The 11,839-nt window shown below is 37.1% G+C and overlaps 1 protein-coding gene across 1 annotated transcript in view; it reads right to left on the reverse strand.

Annotated features, from left to right (window-relative positions):
* ZMYND8 (zinc finger MYND-type containing 8) overlaps window positions 1-11,735 on the reverse strand; it is an 84,380-nt gene extending 72,645 nt beyond the window's left edge. Inside the window, exons 1-2 of the mRNA XM_087749438.1 lie at window positions 11,670-11,735; window positions 8,937-9,083 (exon numbers count right to left, since the gene is read on the reverse strand). Coding sequence (XP_087605564.1) covers window positions 8,937-8,941 — 5 coding nt within the window. The 5' untranslated portion in view covers window positions 8,942-9,083; window positions 11,670-11,735. The remainder of the gene's footprint in view (window positions 1-8,936; window positions 9,084-11,669) is intronic.
* Between the last annotated feature and the right edge of the window lie 104 nt (window positions 11,736-11,839).

An 11,839-nucleotide genomic window follows, 5' to 3' on the forward strand; every position in this document is an offset into this window, starting at 1 on the left:
CCAGACTAAACAACTCTGTAGCTTTGTATATAGCGTATCTGAACTATTCTTCACCTACTTTTGCATGTAATCTATTGAAATGGGATCCTGATGTTGATTTGGATGTTTCTATAGGATAGATATTTAAAAATAAACTTCTTTATACATACATAACAAGGACATTTTCCCCAGACGTTTAGTAAAGAATTAAAAATTTATCTATTTCTACTCACTCGGATACATTCCAATAAAATACCCCTATTACATCAAATGACCAAAAGCTGTTTTCCTTACTTTTTGTGTGGAAAGGAATGGTAATAATGTCACAGATTTGGCGTTTTCCTTGCATAGTTCGCTGACTTTGGTAGAAGCGTAGCATCCCCTAGCGTTCATTTCTAGGTTATTACACTGCAAAAAAATTGCGGGCAAGTCATCACTCGTATCTAGAAAATGCTATTCAGAACAGGTTTTGCCACAGGATTCAATATTCATTTTCACGTCGAGATTTTAGCAGAGGGACTTCACTGATCTGCCTGATAACCATTAAAAAAATCTGAGGGTGAAGTTTTCCTCCAGGGACACAGATATCTCTCTACTGCAGCAGCATGAGGAGAAGCAACCAAAGAACATATTTAAACCCACATATTGGGGTGCGTGTCAACACCAAGACTATGGATGAGCCATCCTGTACTGACCTGCGTGGCTCATATCAGCAGTCACCATTCGAGGCCTCCAGAAGAACCCTAGCCAGCAGCGTTCAATGCTTTCTTAGTGAGGTAACCATGGAACAATCTGTCCCGCGCTCTGATAGAAAAGAAGAGCTCGCATACCTCTCATGATGCTAGGGCACAACCTTCCTCTAACCACATCAAATGCCTCATCTGTAGATTTAATTCTAGGAAGACAAACAAGCAAACACAAAGCATTTGAAATCATTGCTAAGCCTCTGTCCAGACATGTTTTTGCCATATAAGTTACAGTTAAATACCGAGTACTATGTAAACAAATCTTAGTAAACGTGGATAAAAAGACCAAGGCTGGAAGCAAACCAGTTCTTGCGTGGTGCAGCAGCAGACAGAAAATACCGAGACAATTGGGACTCCTCTACTAGAATGCATGAGGCAACTACCACCAGGGGACACTCACATAACCCCAAGAAATACACATCCAAGGAGCTCAACATACCCCCGACAACCCTTTCTGGAGAAAAGGCAGGCATGTGGGCCCTCAAAACACACCTCCAATTCCATCACAAATTATGACCAGATTTCTTCAGAGTTCTGTCAACACTGGATGACATTCAGAATTAGTAATCTTGCACAAAGCACATGTGATTTTTTGAGCTTTGATATGTCAGATATAAATTCAGTTTTGCTATGAAGCTAACTAAAAATCAGGCAGATGTGTCTGAGCTTTTGGATCTACATTTTTATTTACATTAAAAGTGAGCAGTTGCAACCAGAATGTCATTCATTCTGAACTGAATACATTCCCATATATCTTTGGAAATTGCAAAAAAAATTATTTCTTTCAAGTGGTATGACAATCACACTATTATAGTTTTACAAGTTAATCAAGAAAGGACGTAATGGCTTAGTTGAGAATATCTGTGTTCTCTGCAGTAACCCAATAGATTTAGAGATCTAATTTGCCTCAAAATGCCATGCACAGTGTGCCTTGAGCTTAGAGACGGGATAATTTCCAGTCACGAACACATTTTTCTTTACCTCTGGCTGGTTTTCTTGACTTTTTTTAAGATTTTTTTTTCCTGATGGTGGGAGGAAGCCACCTCACCTTGACAACACTGAGCATATAAACAAAATATAAAATTCGTCTTCCTCTGGATGTCATGATGTCACTGTTTTGCCAGCTAAACTGATGGAAAAGATCTGTACTACAAACAGTTTTAATCAATCTTTCTAAGAAGAAAGATGTAGTACTTTAGAAATAAACCTCTCCACTTGTCAGCAGCATAAGAGAACTGCTCAGTTTTGAAATTAAAAAGCCAAAGGACTTTATTTAGTCCCGTTCCCCCCCAAAATCTTCCTATGTCAACAGAATAATTCAGACAACTAGAGAGACATCTAACAATATTGTAGCTGTCCTAGAATATCCCATGTGGCCTCTAGCTTCTACTCCCCAAGGCCAAGAGTCTCTCCTAAGGCCTGCGTCATATGTGTCAGCCCCATGAAGACATCTCAGCTCCCAGGCAGCACTTAAAATTACACTAGATGCCTCTATTTAGGATGCTAAATTCCACCCTTCAAAAAATTCTTGGACAATATGACATAGTTGGGGTCCTGGTTAATAGCTACCTGGAACATCAAGGAATCAAGTCTTTCACTCGCTCTGGAGAGATGCTATGCTTTTATCACGCAGAACAGTCAGAATTAATATATCCAGGCAGAGAGACAAAAACTTGCAGAATTCATTATTATCTCACCTTGCTTAAACTACTACAGCTGCTTTATGAAGTTCTATACAATGCTGCTTCTTACGGAGAGATGTCTTTATTGATGCCTCATTAATCTCATTAGTAAAATAGTTTTTTGTGGTTACCATATAACAGGAAAGAACAATATTTTTCAGAACAGACTAATCTTATGAACATAAGTAAAGGAAGAAAAAAAGATAAAGCAGATGCGGAGCATTTCTCCAGGACTAAAACCCTTATAAAATTCCTTACAAAATTCTAGCATATATACAGTGGAAGCCATGATGAACACATCTTGTACCATACTCCACTAATTAATACATTTAAAATATACACATCACTAAATCACAGAAGCGTAAAATAAAGTCACTTAGCAGTACATACAATAATTTCTCCTCTTATGATCCCAAGCATGCAGCTCACATTATGCCAGCCACTAAAATACTATGGGCTACACCTTTCACTGTTTTGTACATGCACATGATCAGGAAATGTGCCTTCCCAACATTAATATCTCACTGGCTGTTTGACAGAGTAAGCGATTAAGCTGGGAGAAGATAATTTGACAATAGATTTTTTGGGAAAAGAAGAAAGCAACAGAACAGAAATAAGGTTAAGTTTACACTGTTCAGTCTTGCTCTCTGATATTTTTACAGTGGCAAGAGATCTGGTTTTGGACAGAAAAGTGAAGAACATAGATTCTTCAGTATTTTTTCCATATTTGCTTTTGTGGGTTTAGTTTATACGAGTTATATTTATAAGAACAGTAGTTCTCTATATTTTCTACTTACTAATTCTCAATTTTACTTTAATGCTTAATTGGTGTAACCATTGCACAGAAGAGAGATGATGCTATTATTTAGAGAGAATAAGAACAGATGCTTACACATAATATATTACTGGTCAACAGCTGTGACAGAATATTCCCTGTTATAGGATAAAAGCTAACGGGAGGGGGAGAAAAAAAAAAAGTTCCTGAAAGAAGGATATCAGGGTTTCTGTGCATCTGGCACCTAGCTATTATTATCTGCACTGCCCAGGCTCAATTGGCAAATTGCGTATGTGTGATCTCAGCCTCACAGTTTGCAATAGTCTTACGTAAACTTCCAATTTGTAATATGAATAGTAGTAAATCGTGATAATAAATCCAGGATAAAAAAAAATTCTCCTCTTAATTCCCTTCCAAAGTTTGTGTTTTATTGCATTTTTGGAGCTATAAAGGTCAACAATGGATTAAATATTTTTTTTTATTGTTTTATCCCATTTTAGGAGACTCCTGCTAGCTGATTCCATATCTAAGCAATACCAGTGTAATATGTTGACACACTACTACAGAGACACTAGCTCAGCAAATTTCCAAGAAAGCATAATATGTATTTATAAACATTGACTTAGGTAGAAAAATCCTTAGAATGCTAAAAAAAATTAAGGGAGTTTATCTACCCAGATAAAAGATAAAGAAACATCAATTAAAAAATTTATTTTCAGTTTCAATTATTTCTAGTCATTAGTTTTTCCTTGACAGACTACTTAACGTATTAATGCCTGAATGAAATATTAGTCTTTGCATTGCAGGGTCATCTATTTAAATGTCACTTTAATAGCTTATTACATAAAACCCTAGGGTGAAATCCAGGCCCTATTATCGCCAGCGAGTCCAGAGTTTCACCCAGGACATTCATCTGTTTTTTCAATGCATGGAAATTATAGTCTTTCAAGGACAATAAAATCTTTTCCAGCCAAATTAAAAATTATTAATGTATCCAAGCCCTTCTTGTGTCTATTAAGTTGTGAACAATAACAGTAAGGAAGAATAAATGACTTCCCCCCGTGTAAATGACAAGGTGAATTCAGTATTATGACCTGAGTGATCAGCTTGGAATATAAAAGAAGGGAGCATTGTGTTGAAGAAAAAGGTGTGCATTCTCCCATCCTTTTGAGTGTAAACATCTGAAAGCCTCTGGAAATTGTCCAGTATTTCTTCAGATGATTTCTGTTTTCATGATTTCTTGGTGAATCATGAAATGCAGGAAAAAGGCCTTAAAAATCAAGCCTTTTCACTCCTTAGTTAAACTATATGCTACCTTCAAGCCAAAATAGAAAAGGTACACAATATCAGTTATTAGAAGTTAATGGGCTTGAGAGCGATCTGGAACAGAACTAGAACTTCAGTTTCAAGGTCCGTTCTATAACAAGTGACGTATATTGCTTCTGCATAGTGCTGTTAGCACTGGAGCACACAGGCACGCACTCTCTAGGCACGAAAATAAAACTGCACCAAGATGGGACAAGGGCTTCTTTCGAAATAAGGCTAATAGTAGGGAGTTCAGCAGTCATTCTAGAAACCCTGTCTATCCGCTTGGTTGTGATTTGTAACAACATAGCTTCACAAACCAGGTTGGATGGTGCTTATTTGTGATACATGCAGATTTTGCTGCCAAAGTTTCAATTTAGGTCTTAATACAAAGTAACATATGTTTTTTTGTTCTGTTAAAACCCCCACAGGCTTTCATAGCCTTCAGTCTGGCAAAGGTAAACAGAGCAGACTACTAATAAATGGTCACAGCTCATCGTTCTCGTTATAGAAGATTTATAAAGGCCTGGCTGAACATCATTGCTGGCTTACCGTCCTTCACTGTGCAGATTGGACTGTATTGGAGTTTTTCAGAGACCAGGCTGGATGAAGTCATAAGCAACCTGGTCTAACCTCATAACTTGATTATGCTTTGAGTAGGAGACCTAGAGACTTCCCGAGGCCCCTTTCAGCCTGAATGTTTCTATGATTTGCAAAATAGTATATTTTTTCGTTTCTCTACTAATGCAGTCTAAAACTTTCTTAAATTTCAGGTAAAGTAAGCCTGGAACATTGGGTTTTTTTTCTAGCTGTGAAGTGAAAGAATAGTTCTAGCCTGTGCTTTCATTCCTGTTTATGTTTTGGTGGCACTTTTTAGTTATCCAGAAAGAATGTGATACAATAAAGAATTCACTTTATCTGGGGGGGGGCGGAACATAGCGAGGAAAAAAGTTATTCACAAACTAGTACCAATTATTGGATCGTTGTGCAATCTCCATATATCATATTGGTAATTCATCCAGACTCTCATCCTGCCTCTAGTACAGATGTATATACTGCATTTGAAGATATTATGCTTATTTTCTTCCTTTATTAGCCAGTCATTTAAAAATTGGGAAAATAAGTATAAAGTGCAGGGTTTTGTTTGTTTTACTGCTGTATTATTAACCCATCAGGAAGGAAAATGAAATGGTTATTATGATGATAGACTCATACCAATGATAATAAATACTTTTACAAAATAAAATGCAAATTTGAAGCATTTTCTGGAAACATTTTAAGAGTTTTTTAGCTTAAATTTTCCCTAAAATATTTTTGTTTGAAATTAAATTTGTCCCAGACGTGGCCAAAAACGTAAGAGCTTGAAAACATAAGTCTCCAATTTATTATCATTATCCAAGCTGCAGAAAAAGCACGTATTACTCTGACAATATAACGCTAAATAGAAGTGTTTACATTTTCTAGTTTCTAGAATGTAATTTCTGAGATAACACTATTTAATATAATAGTTTTAATCATTTGGTGATCTTGAAAGCTGTTATTTGAAGAACTGCATATCCAGAGATACAAACTCCATTCCAAAAGGGAAATATACATTACAATAGAAACAACACACAAATGCACAAAGATGTATGTGGAAATAGGTAATTATATTGTATGTATCAGTTGATTAAATGATTACCATTTAAACAAAGTAAATATAAATGTTGTAAAACAATGCAGGTTTAGTGCCAAGCAGATATATATGAAATGAACTAAACATGAAAACAGGGGTTTAAAACCAATACAAACCAACACACAGGGGTTTGTTTGTTTGTTTGTTTGTTTAACGTATATTAAAATAGATTCTAATCAGACAAGAATCTGACAGTATCTGAAGAACCTACTTACTACATTAAATAGCAAAATCCTTTCAATCTCTCCATTTTTGTTCAACCATGTGAACCTCTGAAACACCTTAGAAAGAACAGCCCACCTAATACCAACAAACAGAGGCTTTCAGCATGAATATGAAAAATGTAAGCTTTTAGACATCAAAAACATCTTAATTCCATGCTACAATAGTAAGATAACATTTTACAGGATTTATAAATAGCAATTTTTAACTCAAAGCTTTTACTAAAACACCAATAAGAATGGCGTTCTTCTTGTGATCTGAAAGCTCATTCCAACACTACCTCTTTTTAACTGTATAGTCAATACAGTACTAGAAAATCCAGAAAATAATTTTATATTAAAACCATAATCTGGCTCTTCTAAATAACCACTCTCCAAGCCAGCCATTCTACGGCTACTTCACTACCCCTCTGTCCCTTCTAGAAAACATTTCACGCCATGACAAAAAAAAAATTAACGACATTTGATTTTCTAAATATAGTCTTACAAACTAGTTTGTAATCTCTCCATCACCTAATAGACGCCCTTCAAAACAAAGATGACTAGACTGCAACCGGATTTTCAGCCTGAAAGGAGGAACCAGTCTCAGAATGAAAAAAAAGGTTTCATAAAACCGTAGAGATGTAGGAGCTTGTATTCAATGTATGATCTCTTAAGAATGCACTACTGCTTTAATGTATGCAGCAGTGGTTCCACCTGCTCTGCAAGTAGAATATTTATTTGCTTAATAGGTTCTAAATAAAAACTGCAATCAGTCACCACAGAAATTGCACATCATTGCATAACAGCCAGTAACTGATTACCAGATGCAGACATTGAACTGGATTTCTACTTTTGTTTTTCACAAAACAGCAAGATAGCTTTTCACTTTTACATGCTACCTAAAATCGAGTACCTGTTCCTTTCCTGCCTTTCTTAAGGCTCTACAATTATAACTCAATTACATATTATAGCAAAATTACTTCAACTGCTGTTTAATTGTAAAAGGTTTTTTGATGTATGGTTCCCATTGAGAATTTTAATTATAGGGCAGAGGCACAAATCCATACTTGCTTCACTTTCCCTGTCCCAATTACATGACCTACCCTGTACGTTCTTAACACAGTTTTCTTTTTTTCAGAGATAGTAGAGTGTCAAGAAACAGGCAGATTGTCCTCATACTGTAGCACAGAATCTTGAGAATTCACTATTGTACATTTGATGCCACAAATGTTATCCCCTTTTTGCACAGTTCCATTTTTGTAAAACTGAGAAACACTTTTACGCAAAGACTAAATCCCAAGTTTTAATTCTTACAAAATAGAAGCCTGCTTTGTAGTAGTTTATGAAGAGGAAAGAGAAGCAAGAAATACCATACAGAAACACATCAATCATTCATCTAGAGTCCTGTCTGCAAAATAACTGGACCATATACTTTAGAGGGAAGTCTAAAACTATTTCTTGGTATGAAAAATTATAGTGTGACAGAAAAACTCCCTTCTTAGCTCATCTGATAATTCCTTTATTCCCAAATGGACAATGATTAATAAACAGGCTCTTTTTTAATCTCAGTTTAATTTTAATCTCAGTTACTATTGCTTAACTAAACATTGTTGGGGGGGTCGTTTTGTTGCTACTGGATCTTATTTTCCTTGTCATTTAACACCAGTTGTTTTATCTGTTGTGCTTAAGTTTTGCTTTTAGGTAAAGAATCATCTGTGTATCTTGTGCTTTGTTTTACTTCATATCTGTCATTATCCTTCTCAAATTAAGGTAGAACCCTTCATGCCCCATAAACTGGAATTCCATTAGCTTTAGGAAGATTCTGCGCAGGCAAAATGTCTAGCGTAAAGAGAGTATTTTACAAACGCATACATTGGAAATCCCAATCTTTTTGTACTTTCCTGTGTAAAACCTGTATCTTAAGAACAGACAGACAGCAAAAGATGCTCAAACACCTCAATCCCTCACCCTCAAGTATTCCTGGGCCCAGAACAAGTCAAGGAAGATCATCCTCACTTTGGTCACACCCAGATGGTACTTCCTTTACTGTTGCCATATGACTGCAGCTAAAGACTGCAGAGAGAAATCACCTGTAGATTCTAACCTGTAAGTCAAGCAGAAGGCAGAGCAAGAACCTCTGGCAGTTCAAAATTTGCCTACAAGTTTGCCCGACACGCCATCATTCCAATGGCTGTTTGCCCCAATCTGACTTTTGTAATGCTTTACTGTACACATGTCCCTCTTGTCTTCTGTTTTTCCCAGCCTATCTTTTCCTGAGTAATCTCTCCTCGCCTGTCTCAAAGTTCCAAAAGAACACAATGAATGTGTTTTGATGCCATTGCACTGCTTACAGGGTATCGTTCCTCACCACAGCGAATCTATCATGTCTACTTGATCCTAAGTTCTGTTAGATAGAGCCTCTATGCTATTCTGTGTTTATGCAATGCCCAATAAAATAATAAATAAGTAATAAAAAATCCTAATCTTGGATGGTCTTTCAACACACAAAAGGAAATCATATAGCCAATTTGAATGTATTTGCCTTGTGATTTTTAAACTGGGTTTACTTACCCCATGACAATGACTGGATCTTTTTTCTTCTCTGAGTTTACTCAAATTCTGAACTAGCTCATCTTGTTTAACTGAAGCACAAAGTAAAGGAGTCATTCTTAGCTACTTCCATGTGGCCAAGCAGATCTCCAGTTGATTTCTACAACTCTGCAAAAGACATTAATTTCATTTTGCTTTCTGGATAGTAGAACAACAAATCAACAAACCTTAATAGCAGACTAAGTATTAAATCCTATGCAGTTGCTTGCAGCCTAGATGGCTGGTGGGACATAACTTTCTAATTTTCTGTTTAATTCCTTGACTACATACTTAGAACAGTAAATCAACAGAAAAGTGGAAAACTTCTCTTATCTGGAGGCTATATTTTTTTTGTTTCATTTACTTTTTTACCAGAAAAAGCAACTATGAAAATAAGAATAGCTATGTTTGCTAAGTTTGTTTGTTTAGAGGATAGGACAACAGAAATGACACAGTGGGCTGTATGTGAAATGGGCCCACATATAACACAGAAACTGTGGAATCAAAGAGAGAAAAAAAAACCCTTGGGTCTTTAAACCTGGGACTTAGAGCTTAAATAACATAGACAAGCCTAAATAGTATAGACACAGAATTATAGACCAGGCAGGAAAGCAGGTGGCCAGAAAAATAAGTGAGTTGTCTTTGTGTAAGTCCATCCAGTTATCTCAGTTTCCAAACAGTAGATAATCTAAATTCTGAAGAGATACATGAAAAAACTAAGTGTAAGTAATAGAAGTACAGGGTTTCACCGGTCTCTTTTTATACAAATGAACACTGCTTTAAGAAATAAAGTTTACTTACTTTCCAAAGATAGAGTTCAGCACACTAGAGATTTATCAAAAATATATATCATACACATAGTAAGTAAAAGGGCACACTTCACTACCTTAACACGATGCTGTCATCAACTGCCAGAGGAGGAAAAACAGAACCTGACCACAGGGTTCTGAAGAGTAAAATTGTGGTCTGCAACATCACACCTTTTTTTTTCCTTACCTCCTACACACAATGTTTTACTGCGAAAATAGGTTCAAGCCTTTTGTCAATTGAAATAATCAGTTTAGACAAGCATGTGTCTATACTAAAAATTTAAGCTAGTATACATAGAAGAGCAGAAATCACTGGATAGCTCTTGAAGTATGCACTTGAACACTAGTTTAATATTACTATAAACCATCATATTTGATTGTCTCATTGTATCTCATGGTCTAAATCTTCAAGTCTTACAGCTAGCAGATCTGCCTCAAGATTCGTTTTGCTAAGATAGTGTAATTACTAGATTAATTATTAATCTTAAATTGGAGTAATGTATTAAATCTTACCCTGTCCTAAAGAAAGCATGCATCTATGTAAGCGAGTAACAAATCATAGAAGTTATCTGCTCCTAAATTGCTTTAGTTTTGTTTCAAAATAAAAGCTCAATGTTACTTGTTTGGAACTTAAGCAAGTATAAAAGCTGAAATCTATGCTGAAAGTAAAATTATCTACAAAGCTACAAATGTAGATGCTGTACAAATATAGAACAATTCTTAAAGCCCTACAGTATGGATCTTCTAGAAAACCATATTCTCAGCCAATAAAAATCTAAACTAGCTTGCTCCCCCTGATATGGTAAAAAAAGAATGGTATAAATTGTATCAGATTAGTATATTCTGGGTTACAAAAGGATGTTCAAGTTCCTGTTCCTTGGTTTCCATTCCTGTTCAGCATTGCTTTCCCCTTTCCTAATGCGTTCCATGAAGAAATGAAACTGTTTTGAATCACAGTTAATTCTCAGTCAGGAGTATTTTTGTAGCTTTAAAAAAAAAAAGAAAAGAGAAACAGCAATTATGCTAAACAATTATGAAATTATTTCAATTTTATTGTTTCTTTTTCATTTAAAAAAATCAGCCATGATTTGTAAACAACTTACTGCAAGTGTTTTAATTCCTCTTTTCAGCTGAGAAAAAGAACATGCACAGCAGTGGCTTCCCAAATGAATGCCCCAAATAGCACCTGTGCTCTCTAGCAATTCTTAATTTCAAATGTAAAATACAGTTTCTGAATACATGAGCCTGAAACTCAAAGTAAGGGTAGGAAAAGGAGTTCGAGCAGAATGACTACGCAGAACATTTAACAGAAAGCAAATTCAGGCATACTAAAAATTAGTTTCAGTGAGCATTAAATATTTCATAACCAACAGGCAGGAAAACTACTTTACAGCTGAACTGAGTTTTAGGTCCCATTTAGCAACTGGATCCCGAGGGATCCTCTCCTCGCTGGAATCGGCTGGGGCCACACTCAGTACAGCTGGGGAGACACACGGCTGCTGGATGGAACCCAGGTGTTATTTTCGCTTCCAGCCCTGTTCTCTGGGGTGCCATGCCACTCATCAGCCTTCACCCTTTCCCTCATCGACATTTTTTGGATAAATTGGTACGGTTTTCCCCCTGAATTCCAGCTAGAGCGAGCAGACAGCCAAACGTCCATGTTTTTAGGACTTCCAAGCACTCTGAATCCCCTTTCTCTCCATTCTAATGGGGGAAAAAAAAAGAAAAGGGAATTTCTCAACAGCTTTTCTGCTTTTGTCTAGCCGTAGGTGAGGGAGCAGGGCTCAGCTCTGGAGGGGAATGAGGAAGAGCCACTGCCCACCACCTAGGCGGGCCGCAGTCCTGGGACTCGTGAGGAGAGCGGACCGACCAACGCGCCTCGAAGGCTGTACGAGAACAGAGCTACCTGGCCGCCATCGGAGCTGCGGCGAGCACGGCCTCCGCAGAGGCCAGGCCGGATCGAAGCCAAGCGAAGGCGGGAAGCTCCTAAGCGCCCAGCCCGCCCCCGGCGCCAACCCAACCCCACCCCGCCCACCGCGGCCCGCGGCGGCCTTCTGCGCAAGCCCCACCCACCCG

The sequence above is a fragment of the Nipponia nippon genome, unplaced genomic scaffold, assembly GCF_047370975.1.
Source record: "Nipponia nippon isolate SJK-2023a ecotype South Korea unplaced genomic scaffold, ASM4737097v1 scaffold_13, whole genome shotgun sequence".
NCBI lineage: Eukaryota > Metazoa > Chordata > Aves > Pelecaniformes > Threskiornithidae > Nipponia > Nipponia nippon.